This window comes from Orcinus orca, chromosome 4 (assembly GCF_937001465.1).
Source record: "Orcinus orca chromosome 4, mOrcOrc1.1, whole genome shotgun sequence".
In the NCBI taxonomy this organism is placed as follows: domain Eukaryota; kingdom Metazoa; phylum Chordata; class Mammalia; order Artiodactyla; family Delphinidae; genus Orcinus; species Orcinus orca.
Genome location: NC_064562.1, coordinates 118,012,079 through 118,027,212, shown reverse-complemented (window position 1 = coordinate 118,027,212; position 15,134 = coordinate 118,012,079). Strand labels below are relative to the sequence as shown.

The window sequence follows — 15,134 nt, the reverse complement described above, 5'->3', positions numbered from 1 at the left end:
AATCCAGAGAGGGGGACTCTCAAACGTGGCACATAAACTCTGCCCAAATCTCTGGCTGACCCCTAAGGGCTATAAGGGGCAGACTATAAGCAATACAGTGAAGAAGAAAAGACTACGCTTCGTGTGCCTGTCCACGAGGCAGAGTATGCAGTGTAAATCCAACCAAGTTAATTGCTCATTAAAACTATATTTTCAAAGAAATACAATGCAATCCGAAGTCTATACAACATAGCACTGGCAATATCCAGGATGCAACCCAAAACTATTCAACATATAAAGAACCAGGAAAATGGAACCCATCCTCAATGGAGGTGAATCTTAAAATGACCCAGATGTTGGAATTAGCATAAAGGACATGAAAACAGCTCTTATGACTATGAATATGCTGCATGATATAAAGGGCAATATGACAGAAATAAATGAAAATATAGGAATCTAAGCAAAGAGAGAGAAAATATTTTCTTTTAATCCAGAATTTCCACCTAGGCACAACATAGTCAAATTGCTGAAAGTCAAAGATGAAAGGAAAATCTTGAAAGGAGAGAGACGAAAGTGACACATTACTATCAGATAATAATGATTCAAGTCTAATGACGTCTCATCAGAAAGCATGGAGGTCAGCTGACAATGGTACAAAATCTTTAAAGCAGTGAAGAAAAAACTGTCAACCCAATAACCTGTATCCAGTCAAAATATTCTTTAAGAAAGAAGGTGAAATAAATACATTTCAGAGAAAATAAAATTAAGAGAATGTGTTGACAGGAGACTTGCACCACATAAAATACTAAAGAAAATTCTTCAGGATGAATGGAAAGGACACCAGAGGGAAATTCAGACCTTCACGAAAGGTACGGGTAAATATCAAGAACTACTTTCCTCCTAATTTTTTAAGAGCCAAAAAACTACACATACTTTAAAATAGATATATATTTTACACATATATTATATATTCATATATTTCTATACATTTAAAGCAAAAAACTATAATATTGTATTGGAGACATGATTTAAGAAGCTGTAATACGTATGACAACTATAGTATAATGGTTGACAGGAGTGATAAATAGACCTATATGGTTGCCAGGTTTTTATATTTTATGTGAAGTATAAAATATTAACTCTAAGCAGACTGTGAAATAAACTGAAGATGTGTATTATAATCCCTAGAGCAACAATTTTAAAACATAACACAAGGAAGTGTAGCTATAAAGTCAGCAGATAAATTAAATGGAGATTCTAAATATTCAATTAATCCAAAGCAAAACAGGAAAAGAGAAACAGAAGAACAAAAGAGAAAGAGAACAAGAACAAATAAAGGACTAAAAGAGATTGCCAGGTGGGTTTAAAGAGAAGCAAGACCTAACTATATGCTATCCTCAAGAGATTTATGTCAGATATAAAAAAAACAGATAGAATGAAAGACAAGACATGGAAAAATATATGCCATGTAGGTTGGAATGACTATATTAATCTAAGAAAAAATAGGCTTCAAAAAAGATTATTAGCAGAGATAGAGAAGTTTATTTCACAATGATAATAAGGTCAATTCATCATGAGGCCATAACAACCATAAAACTGTATGCACCTAACAACAGATCTTCCAAGCATAAGAAGCAAAACTGACAGAATTAGGGCTTCCCGGGTGGTGCAGTGGTTGAGAGTCCGCCTGCCGATGCAGGGGACACGGGTTCGTGCCCCAGTCCAGGAGGATCCCACATGCCGCGGAGTGGCTGGGCCCGTGAGCCATGGCCGCTGAGCCTGCGCGTCCGGAACCTGTGCTCCGCAACGGAAGAGGCCACAACCGCGAGAGGCCCGTGTACCGCAAAAAAACAAACAAACAAACAAAAAAAAACCTGACAGAATTAAAGGAAGAAGAAGCAACTCCACAATCAGAGCTGGAGATTGTATACAACCATCTCAGAAATGGATAAAACAACTAGATTGTTAAAATCAGTAAAGACAGAGATTGAGGAAGGAGGCGGTTCAAGACGGCGATGTAGGAAGATCCTGAACTCACCTCCTTCTATGGGCACAACAAATTTACAGCTACCTATGGAAAAATTCCCTATGAAAAGAATCTGAAAACTAGCTGAACAGCTCCTCCACAACAAAGGATAAAAGAGCCACATCAAGATGGGAAGGAGAAGCAGAGATGTGATCTTGCCCGAACCCCACGCTCAGTGTGGTGACCTGAAATTGGGAGGGGTCTCACAAATACAAAACTTCTCCCTGAGGAGCCAGGGGTTTGTGCTCTCATCTGTCATCCCAACCCTTGGGACCTGCACTGGTAAGAAGAGCTCCCCAAATGCCTGGCTTTGAAAACCAGCAGGACTTACATCCAGAAGCACCACAGGGCTTTAGGGAACAGGGAACGCACTCTTAAAGGGCTCGCACACAGACTCACTCGCCCTGGGACCCAGCACGAAAGCAACAGTATGAAAAGGTCTAGACCATAGGTGAAGGAGATTTATTTGCTAATCTTAAAGCATCTGCTGGAGGGGCAGGAATCTGTTAGGACTCTTCCTGGCGACAGAAGCTGGCAGGTGCCATTTTTGTGCTCTCTCTCCACCTTGTTAGTCCCACTCTTCATGCCCCATCCTCATGCCACTTCTGCAGCCCTGCCAAAGCCAGTTGACACACGCAGCCCATACAGTGTATGCCTCTTGAGCACCTGGCTCAGGTGTCCGGGGGGATTGTGTTTTGGGACCCCCATGGGTCTGAAACAATCAGAGAGACTATTCTTGGCAGGCTACCACACTCCAGTTACTGCACAGACAGCTGACTGTGATGCACCCCCAGTCTTCCTGTGAAAAAGCCCTATTTACCTGTCTTGAAGCTTCAGCCTGATGGACAGGCTTCCAGTTTTCCATACATCTAGAGGCCATGGAAGGTCTAGGGGATATCACCTTTGTGCTCTCCCTTGACCTCACTACAGCTCACTGGTACCTCCCAGAAATGAAATCAAACACTCACCTGGAGCCCCGATTTTTGCAACTTCACTAATGGGACACCTGTAGATCACCTGGTGCGGAGGCCAGCAAGGTTTACAATTGCATTTTCACAGTACTGTGTATACTTGCATACCTTAAAAGCTGCTGCTTAGTTTCTAATCAGCCTGAAATTAAGGGCTAACTGAGATCCCACCCTCTGGAATACTCACAAGTCTTCAACAACTGGGAATTACCAAGAATAAATCAGGGTGCTACGACAATCACAATGGTTCAAAATATAACCAAGAGCTAGGGCAAGGTTAAACAAGAAGGTTCATCTCCTTCACAAGGCCACTACTTCAAGACTGGGAAAGGCAGCTGTTTTGCCTAATACATAGAAACACACAGAGAGTCAAGCAAAATGAGGAGAGAAAGGAATTTGTTCCAAACAAAAGGAAAAGATAAAACCACAGGTTAAAAAAAAAAAAAACCTTAATGAAATGGAGATAAGTAATTTAGCTGAAACAGAGTTCAAAATGTTAGTCATAAAGATGCTCACTGAACTTGGGAGAAGACTAGATGAACACAGAGAGAACTTAAACAGAGATAGAAAATATAAGTAAGTACTAAATAAAAGTCACAAAGATGAAATATACAATAACTGAACTGAAAAATACACTAGAGGGGTTCAATAGCAGACTACAAGAAGCAGAGGAAGAATCAGTGGTCTGGTATAGAGGTCACTGGAACTCATTCAAATAGAGCAGCAAAAAGAAAAAAAAATTCAAAAAGTGGAGATAGCTTAAGGGACCTATGAGACAACATCAAGCAGAATGATATTTGCATTATATGGGTCCAGAGGGAGAAGAGAGAGAAATAGGCAGACAACTTATTTAAGGGAATAATGGCTGAAAACTTCCTTAATCTGGAAAAGGAAACAGACATCCAGATTCAGGAAGCCCAGAGAGTTCCAAACAAAATGAACCCAAACAGACCCACACCGAGACACATTACAGTTAAAATGTCAAAAGCTGAAGCTAAATCATAAAGGCAGCAAGAGAAAAACTTGTTACAAACAAGGGAACCCCCATAATACTATCAGCAGATTTTTTTTGCAGAAAGTTTGAAGGCCAGCACTTTCAAAGTGCTGAAAGGAAAAAACTTCCAACCAAGAATAATCTACTCAGCAAGGTTACTATCTAGAATTGAAGGAGAGATAAAGAGCTTTCCAGACAAACAAAAGCTAAAGGAGTTCATCACCACTAACCCAGACCTGCAATAAATGTTAAAGGGACTTCTTTAAGCTAAAAAGAAAGGGCACTAATTAGTAACAAGAAAACGTATGAAAGTAAAAATCTCACTGGTAAAGGTAAATATATAGTAAAGGTAGTGGATTGATCACTTACAAAGCTATTATGAAGTTTAAAAAATAAAAGTAATAAAAATAATAATTTAGTTAAATGATACATGAAATTTAAAAAATGTAAACTGTGAAATCAAAAACATAAAATGTGAAGGGGAGTTCAAAATGTAGAGTTCTAGAATGCATTCAAACTTAACTATCAGTTTTAAATAGATGATTTTATATATACACTTACATATATATTTATGTGTCTGTGTATATATATATAAGCTGTTACATGTGAGCCACATGGTAACCACAAAGCAAAAGCCTATAGTAGATACACAAAAGATAGTGATAAAGGAATCTAAGCATAACCCTATAGAATGTCACCAAACCAAAAGGGAAGAATGCAAGAGAAGAAGAAAGAAACATAGAGGAACTACAAAACACCCAGAAAACAATTATCAAAATGGCAATAAGTACATAGTTATCACTACTTACTATAAATGTAAATGGACTAAATTCTCCAAACGAAACACATAGAATGGCTGAACAGATAAACACCAAGACCCATATATATGCTGCCCACCACAGACTCATTTCAGATGTAAGGACACACACAAACTGAAAGTGAAAGGATGGAAAAAAATGTGTCATGCAAATAGAAACCAAAAGAGAGCTTGGGTAGATATACTTATATCAGATAAAATAGACTTTAAAACAAAGACTAATAAAAGGCAAAGATGAGCATTACCTAATGATAAAGTCATCTCCACCAAGAAGATATAACATTTGTAAATATTTATGCACCCAACATAAGAGCACCTAAATATATAAAATAAATATTAACAGACCTAAAAGGAGAAATTGACAGCAATACAATAATGGTAGGGGACTTATAACACTTATAACAATGGAAAATTATCCAGACAGAAAATCAACATGGAAACATCAGCCTTAAACCACACTTTAAACAAGATGGACTTAATACATACATATTGAACATTCCATCCAAAGGCAGCAGAATACACGTTCTTCTCAAGTGGACGTGTAACATCATCCAAGATAGATCATATGTTAGGCTACAAAGTAGTCTCAATAAATATAAGAAGATCAAAATCATGTCAAGTATCTTCTCTGACTACAATGGTATGAAACTAGAAATCATTTACAAGAAGAAAACTGGAAAAACACAAATACGTGGAGACAAACAACATGCCACTGAACAACCAATGGGTCAAAGAAGAAATCAAAGGAGAAATTTTAAAAAATACCTTGCGACAAATGAAAATGGAAATACAACATACCAAAATCTGTGGAATGCAGCAAAAGCAGCTCAAAAAGGGAAGTTTATAGTGATAGAGGCCTACCTCAAGAAACAAGAAAAACCTCAAATAAACAACCTAACGATAAAGCTAAAGTAACTAGGAAAAGAAGAATAAATGAAGCCCAAAGTTACCAGAAGGAAGGAAACAATAAAAGTCAGAATAGAAATTAATGAAATAGAGACTGAAAAGATCAATGAAACTAAGAGCTGGTTCTTTGAAAAGATAAACAAAATTGACAAGTCTTTAGCTGTACTCACTACGAAAAAAAGAGAGAGGGCTCAAATACATAAAATCAGAAATGAACGATAAAATTACAACTAATACCAAAGAAATACAAAGGATCGTAAGACACTACTATGAACCATTATTTGCCAACAAATTGGACAAACTAGAAGAAATGTTTAAATTCCTAGAAACATGCAGTCTTCCAAGACTGAATAATGAAGAAAGAGAAAATTATGAATAAACATAATTACTAGTAAGGAGATTAAAAACTCTCAACAAACAAAATCCAGGGTCAGACAGCTTCACTGGTGAATTCTACCAAACACCCAAAATACCTATATTTCTCAAACTCTTCCTGTGGAGGAGGGAACACTTCCAAACTAATTTTACAAGGTCAGCATTACCCTGATACCAAAACCAAACAAGGGCACCACAAAAAAAGGAAATTACAGGCCAATGTACCTGATGAACATAGAAGCAAAAATCCTCAACAAAATATTAGCAAACTGAATTCAACAATACATTAAAAGGATCATCTACACTATTCAAAGAGACATTTATTCCATGGCTGCAAGGACGATTCAACCTCCACAAATCAATCAACATGATGTACCACATAAACAAAATGAAGGATAAAAATCACATGATCATCTCCATAGATGCAGAAAAGGCTTTTGACAAAATTCAACATCCACTTATGATAAAAACTCTCAACAAAATGAGTATAGAAGAAACCTCAACATAATAAAAGGCCATATATGACAAGCCCACAACTAGCATCATACTCAACAGTGTAAAGCTGAATGCTTTTCCCTTTAGTTCAGGAACAAGACAAGAAGGCCCATTCTCACCACTTTTGTTCAACATGTGTAAATCTTGAGGACAGTATGCCAAGTGAAATGAGCCAGTTACAGAAAGATAAATACTGCATGATTCCATGTACAGGAGGTATCTAAAATATTCAAATTCATAGAACCAAAGGCCGGTTGCCAGGGCTTGAGGGGATGGGGACACAGGGAATTACTAACTAATGGGCATAAAGCTTCAGCCAAGCAAGATGGGTCAGCTCTAGAGATCTGCTATACAGTGTTCTCTGTATAGGCAACAACGATACATAGATTGTACACTTAGAAATTTAAGCTGGCAGATCTCATGGTAAATCTTCTTTCCACAGTAATTTTTTAAAGTACCTCCATGGCAGGAAAGAGCTACTGCTGGCCATCACATAAATTTGTGGGGTTTTTTCCACTTTCCTTATTACATCCTCAAGGAAGAAATAGCATTAGCAATCTTGAAATAATTACCATAGTAATTCACCTAAAGCAGGACTGCTGTAATTTAATTTTCAGAATGAAATTACAGCATATCCAAAGGAAACTATTCAGACTTCCTTTCACATTTCAAATTTAGCAAATTCAAATCTTTCTGTCCAACAGGAAATTCCCAGCGCCCAGCAATCAACAAAGAAACAAACACACGAACACGCACATAGGCATAAGCCCAGTGGTCGGAACTTTCCTATTTTACTGATGAAATTTGTTAAAATCCATCATTCTTACCTTCCCAAAACTCCCTTTACCAATGGCCCGTAGGATCTGAAAATGGTCAAAGTTGACTGTAAAAGAAAAAAGAGAAAAACAGGAATAAGTCAGATTTGGCAAACCTTGTTTTGGTTCTTAAATGTCCTTACCTGCACACCTACCCATTTATTTCAAACGGCTCCTGGTTTACTGCACCATGTTTGTCATGGCAGCACTCCACCACTGAATGGATACTTCTCGGCATATTCCATTTCCCCTCCCAGCACATATATTTGGCAGTTAACACCTCACCATATACCTAGACACCCACAACCATATACACCTATATGGTATATAGGAGGAGAGACATCATTTGGGCCAGAGGGAAGGCAGGACAGAGAAAAACCTGGATGCTTGGATTATCAAATTCTTGCACCTGCTAATCCCTTTGCCAGGATGACCCTTCCCTACTTCTAGTTCCTGTCTTGTCCATCAAGCACTCTTACCTTACATACTCAGACATCAGCTCACCTGCCTCAGTATCCAAGGAGTTAATCCCACCTCCATTATGGAACCTCTGGACCCCCAAGTTTCATGACCACATCATGGTCCTTCCCTGCTTGGGTGTCTGTCTAAGCACTGATATCACGAGCCAAGAGGATGAGGATGATGATCCCACACCTTCCTCCTGGTATTGCCCTGTCTCATGCCTCCCTTTCATCACGTTTCTTGATGGGGCTCCCCATTCCTGCTATCTCTACTGCCTTGCTCCAGTATGGCTTATACCCCATCCCCATAGCACAACAGGCCAACAACGTATGGCTATGCCACTCGAGCCAATGACAACTTACTGTGCCCCTTCTACTTGGCCACTCTCTCAAAACACCTGCATAGCTTCAATGGAAGCGCACCCTCTTGATTTTCCATTTCATGCATCAACCCTTTTGCACACACATCTTTGTCCTCCTGGCCATTAATTACTGGACTCCATCAAGCCTCCATCCTACAACCTTCCTCTCCTCACTGCCTCCAAAGGCTTCAGTCACCACCTAATGGCCCATGACTTTCCAGGCTGTGGGTACCGATTGATCCTACCACACAGAAACTCCTGAAGGCTTTGGAGCCATCTTGAACTCAATGGGTCCAAAATGGAACTTAGGAGAGGGTGTGGAGAAAAGGGAATTCTCCTCCACCATTGATGGGAATGTAAATTGATGCAGCCACTATGGAGAACAGTATGGAGGGTCCCTAAAAGACTAAAAATAGAACTACCATATGATCCACCAATCCCACTCCTGGGCATATATCCAGAAAACATGAAAACTCTAATTCAAAAAGACACATGCACCCCAATGTTCACAGCAGCACTATTCACAATAGCCAAGACATGGAAGCAACCTAAATGTCCATCGACAGATGAATGCATAAAGGAGAAGTGTTACATATATACAATGGCATACTACTCAGCCATAAAAAAGAATGAAATAATGCCATTTGCAGCAACATGGATAAACCTAGAGATTATCATACTAAGTGAAGTAAGTCAGACAAAGAAAGACAACTATCATATGATATCACTTATATGTGGAATCTAACAAAATGATACAAATGAACTTATCTACAAAACAGAAGCAGACTCACAGACATAGAAAAGAAACTTATGGTTATGAAAGGGGAAAGGGGAAGGCAGGAAGGATAAACTAGGAGTTTGGGATTAACAGATACACACTACTATATATAAAACAGATAATCAACAAGGACCTACTGTATAGCACAGGGAACTATATTCAATATCTTGTAATAACCTATAATGGAAAATAACATATATATATGTATATATATATATGTGTATATATATATATATATACACATATATATATACATATATATATATATATATACACATACATAGGTATATATACACACACATATATGCAGGCTGGTGGTTGCCAAAGGGGAGGCGGGGGGGGAGAGGGATGGTTTGGGAGTTTGGGATGAGCAGATGCAAACTAGTATATATAGGATGGATAAACAACAAGGTCCTACTGTATAGCACAGGGAACTATATTCAACATCCTGTGATAAACTGTAATGGAAAAGAATATGAAAAAGAATATATATATATATATATATAAAACTGAATGTACAACTGAATCACTTTGCTGTACACCTGAAACTAACACAACATTGTAGATCAACTGTACATCAATTAAAAAAGAAAAGAAAAGAAACACGGCCTAGGATGAGTGGTTCAACATTCATTCGACCTCACAAGCTCAAAGCCCGGAACTCATCGTGGACTCCTCTCTCTCCCAACCCCACAGCTAATCCTTCACTAGGTTAGGTCCATTTCACCTCTTCACTGTCTCTCCCATCCATCCACCCTGTGGCCACCCTCTGGTCTAATCCACATCGTCTCTCGCTTAGACAACCACAGTGGTCTTCCAACCACCTCTCTCAGGAGGGGGTTCTTCTTGCTCGTCCTCTGCTTACACCCCTCCAATGGCCCTTCCATTGCTTTCAGGGAAAAGAGGAAATTCCTCCCCATGGCCATGAGGCTACACCATTGTGCCCCTGCTACTTCTCCTGTTTCACCTCCTACCATGCTCCAGACACCCACTGAGCTTCAGACTTGCAAGCTTTCTTTCTGTGCTTTGAGCAGCCATTCCCCACACCTTTAATGCTCTTTTCTTGGCCCCACACTTGTTAACTCTGCTTCCTCTTCATTCTTCTGCAAGCAGAGAAGGCTGCTCTGACCCTTCAGCCTAAGTCTGCTCCCCCTATTATATACTCTCACAGCACCCTGGGACTTTGCTCCAAAAGACATTATTCTGTGTTATTTTACATGCATTTGATTAAGATCATTGATCCTCCACTAGACTCTAAGCTCCCTGAGGTCAAAGGCCATGTTTGTTTTTCTACTGTATCCCTACAGCTAGTACGGCGTTGGTACACAGTCGTATTTGACAAATATTCATCAACTAAAGGAATGATTGAAAGCAGATCCCCATATTCATGGTGCCAGACACACTTCCTGGTACATAATGGATATTCAGTAAATATTCTGAATTAGATTGAATTACGGCCAGTTTCTAGTAACTAGGAAAGACATGCTATTTACAAAAGATGAAGTGAACTGATTAGTTTACTACATTATGGGGGCAAGGATAGGGGGAGGTGAATGAATACAATTAGTTCCTTGTGCATTCAACTCACCACCATGGAGGATAATTATGTTGAACTGTGTCCCTGCCAAACCAACGTCAGAATCCAGTGCGCCATCTAACACCTAACGTGCTTAGAATAGAGAGACAGGGTTAACGGTTAACTTAGCAAAACCTTGACCTAGATTGGTTTCCTTTGCACATAACTTGACAGGAAAAGAAACTGGGAAGAGAGAAAGCAGTGGGCTGGGACTGCACTTGTGATGTGACCAGCAACGAGCTAGGAAATGCACGTATCCTATCCCAAGCCCCCAAGGTCCCGGGAGGCAGGCACCACTGTTGGCATTTGACACCTGCCCTCCCCACCAACTAGCAAGGAACATCCCCACTTCCCTGAAGGCTCCTGCTCCCTGTGCTGTTATTTCACCTGCTTGGAAAGTCATTCCTCCGACACCCTTTATTTCAGGGAAAACTCCTACCTGCCCTTTGACACACGGCTCACATGTTCTTTTCACTCATGAAGCTTTCCCCCACTTTCAACAAATCACTTTCTCCTTAGTGCAATAGCAGGACCTTCTGCAGACATCGGTCCAGGGATCAGGAGACCCCAGCCTGGAGTCAAACTGCTTAGGTCCATAACCCAGCTCTGCCACAGTAACGTTGTATGAGTCACTGAGCCTCTATGTGTGTCATGTACCCCGCCTGTAAAATGGGAGCAATGGTGCCTACCTTCCAGAAGAGTATAGAATGGTGCCTGGCACACAACACATTTTCAAAAAGCATTAGCTATTTGTGTTGGGGATGGGGAGCCATCTTCCCCCTTCTCTGGGTTCTAGGAGGGATACTTCAGTGAACATCTGTGGCCTCTTGCCCCATCAAATGTTGTGGGAGTTGTCCAAGTGGTGAGCTGGAAAAGGAACTGCACTGGTGTATTTCTGCTTGTCCTGCTCTCTCTCTGGAATCTGTCTGTCTTCAGGGAGCAAGCTTTTCCTCTGCTCCCTCTTGCCAGAAGCTTTTCAGGGCCAGGCACTGTGTGGAGAGGTCTACGGGGTCCAGAGTCGTTGCTGAACAGGTGGGTGAGCCTGGCTAATTCTGGGCTTCAGAATCACGGGGCCCATTGCTGCTGCCCTCCTGGGTCCCACTCCTCAACCCCACCTAGATCCCTTCTAGGGGTAAGGCTTGGTTCTCCACTGGCCTCCTCTTTTGTCTTGTCTCATAACTGGAAGGGGTTTTAATTAATGAGCAACTTGGCAAGTGCCTAAAGCTATTACTGTTTTAATAATTAGCATTAAAATATTGTAAATAATCTCACTCATCCACATCCTCTACAGAAATGTGTGTTCATGGGGGTGGGTGTCTAACACAACATACGAGGCAAATAGGTACTTATTTAACGTTTATTTGCTTACTGGACTAGATTGGATTTAAGTGACTGAGTGTATGCCCTGGGATTTTCATTTATTTCGCATCCCCCTGACCTGGTGTACTGAGACTTACGTAATAGTGCCTCCATGAATACACTGTGAATAAGGGAAGGGTTTACACTTGATTGATAAGCAGATTGAAATGACTTCAGTTAATGAGAGTCCCAGGCCAAAGACGGCTCCTAGAAATCGCACTGTCACCTAGGGCTGTTGGCCCAGAGCAAGAGGAGTTGGCTGGGGGGTGTAGGAGGGGTGATTAGTGGGTTTCTTAGGGTGACCATCGGGTCATGGTTTGCCCGGGACCTTCCTGGTCTTAGCATTAAAGGTCCTGCAACCCTGGAACCCCACAGTCCTGGGAAAACTGGGACAACTGGTCACCTGTAGGTTTCTAGACCATCAGCTGTCCCACCTGAAGTCACAAGCACTGACAGAGCTGGCCGGGGGATGGGAAGGTGAATTCTTGAAAAGCAGTGTTTGTTCAGACCACCAGACACTAGGGTTGCCAAGGGTGACACTGTGATAAGTACACTGTTAAAGCAGAAACAGGCCAGCCAGAAGCAAAGCTAATGGGGTGCCAGTGACCTCACCCAAAGGCTCCACAACAGTGACGCCCGCCTGGAAGGCAGGCCAGGCCCAACTCGCCCTTCATCCTTGATCAGGAAACCTCAGATCCGTCAGGGATCAGTGTGGCCGGCCCCAGACAATGAGTCACAATTGACCAAATCCAGTGAGTTCATCAGGATCCCCTGGAGGCTCGCTAAGACAGATCGTGGGTCCCCTGCTGAGTTTCTGAGGAGGGGCCAGAGAACTTACATTTCCCAGGTTGCAAGTTTCCAGGTGATACTGATTATCCACTGGACAATTCTGTTCTCCACTGTCACAGACAGTCATGCAGTTGGCAGTGACCTCATGACATAGGTCTAGTCAATGAGATCTAAGCAGGAGATTAATGGGGGTATTTCTGGGAAAGCATATTTTCCTGATGAAAAGGGACAGTTACAGCTGGACTGGCTCTTGAACCCTCCCACCTCTTCCTGCCATAAATGAGGATGTGATGTCTGGAGCTGCCGCAGCCATTTTGTGACTATGAAACAACAAACACAAGCAAAAGGCCAAGATTTATGGGCACAGAAGCCACTACCTGTTGTTGAGCCTCTGAAGCTATGCCAGCAACCACCTACCTCTGGACTTCTTATTATACTAGAAAAAAGAACAAAGCAGTCTTACTTGTTTAAGTCACTGTGGGTCAGATTTGCTACTACAAGAAGCCAGAAGCATTCCTCTCTGATACACAAAGACAGTCACATAGTAAGAGCTTAGTAAATGCTAACTATTTTATTGTTGAATTTCCAGCCTCATCGTGATTTTACTGAAAGGCAGAAGAAAAACGTTGTTTGGGGTGTAAACACAGGGGCCACACTGCTTGGATTTGAATTCTGGCTCTACCACGCACCGGCTGGGTGACTTTGGGGAAGTCACTTAACCTCTCTGTGCCTCAGTCTCTTCACTTATAAAATGGGTAAACTAAAATACCCATCTATGGTTGTCATGAATATTAAGTGAATCAATATAGGTAAAGTATTTAGAATAATCCTGAGTCTGAAGTAATGCCTACCAATATTAGGTATGATTATCATTATTATTCTGTCTGAGTAGCTTTTCCCCACTTTTCACCTTTATGACACAACACTAATCTGATTAAATCATGACCAAACATTGCTTGGGTGATAAAGTGAGAACTGTATTAGTGCCTATTAACTACTGATGGTAATTATCACACTAGGTAAATCTGGTTGTTCTACCTTGTGAGCTACTGGGCTCTTTTCTCTTTTCCAACAGGCCAATTATTTCTAAGGAATTTCATAGCACTCTTTCAACATGCAATATTCAGGAAGCAGCTTATTCAGAGAGCCAAGTGTGAATTTTCAAGATGGCTAGTTACTCTTTAAACAATCTGTAATAGAAAGTAAACCCCAATCAATATCCTATAAAAATACAACAAGCAAAGACAGCAAGCAAATGTCCCCTTTTCCATTTCCCTAAAAAGCTGAAACCTGGAGTTCATTCCTTGTACCACTGCACTTGGGCTGGTCGTGCGTGTATAGGAAATTTCACCTCAAAATACTGATTTTTGCCATCATTTCAAAAATTGGAAGATCTGCCATAACTGGCCCTATGATGCCCCCTGACAACAGGACAATAGTCTTCTCTGAGTCACCAGTATCCATGCCTGCCCAGTTCATGCATCTCTGTTTCCTGCCCGATCCCATAAGTATTTGAGGTTTTGGTCATTGGACTGCAGTGGGAAAAGACCTATCATATGGGGAGGTGGTAAGGGGCAGAGGTGGAAGGGAGAGCTTGGTGTTCTGCACAGGTAGCTTTAAACCTAACCCCACCATTTTGTCCTTGTGAACCTGAGGAAATAAATTAACTTCCCCAGCCTCAATTTTCCCATCAGTAAAATGGGAGTAGTGATGCCTACCTCCCCAAGTCGGGGCGAGGGCCACAGGCTATGACAGAGCAGAAGGTTGATTCTGCGAACGGAAGCCACCCTGAAAAGTATCAACTCAAATCCCTGCTGCAGCTGTGGACCCTCAGCCTGGTCACTTAGCATCTCACAATCTGTTGGCTCATCTCTCAAATGGGGTCACACTCATCCGGTGGAATTTTTCTCGGGATAAGACGATTCCATAATCAGCACATAACGTTGGTGATTATTTGGTTTTGTTTTTGTCTCTCATTAGCATAGAGATAATGCATGTACCCAGGTGACTCACTGAGAATGGGGCTGAGCCCTGTTCATCCTTGACTCCCAGATATGTGACAGGTAGCACAGAGGAAGTACTCAGTTGAGATAACCAAACACAGGCATGAATACATGAGCTGTGCAGTGAGGTAGGAGATCAGGAAGGGGTTCTCCAGGGACGGGGCTCTCCAGGGACTGGGACTGGGAAAGACAGTGGTGTCTTTATAGGACACAACTGACCTCCATACAGAAAGGAGGGATGACCCAGGTGCATCAGGCATCACTGTGAAATGCTTCTATCAGTCACTTATTCAACAAGTATTTATTGGTTGAAAAAATAAAGGTCTCCTGAGTGGATACATATACTTGTTGAAGTGACAACAAGCGTGTGCTGTGTGCCAGGCCCTGTTCTAGGTACTGGGACCCAGCAGCGAACAGAACACAAAATGTCT

The 15,134-nt window shown here is 41.3% G+C and overlaps 1 protein-coding gene across 1 annotated transcript in view; it reads right to left on the bottom strand.

The window, feature by feature from the left end:
- The window catches only part of STK32B (serine/threonine kinase 32B), a 353,263-nt gene that overhangs the window by 248,860 nt on the left and 89,269 nt on the right, over positions 1–15,134 (bottom strand). Inside the window, exon 2 of the mRNA XM_004269626.4 lies at positions 7,388–7,443. Coding sequence (XP_004269674.1) covers positions 7,388–7,443 — 56 coding nt within the window. The remainder of the gene's footprint in view (positions 1–7,387; positions 7,444–15,134) is intronic.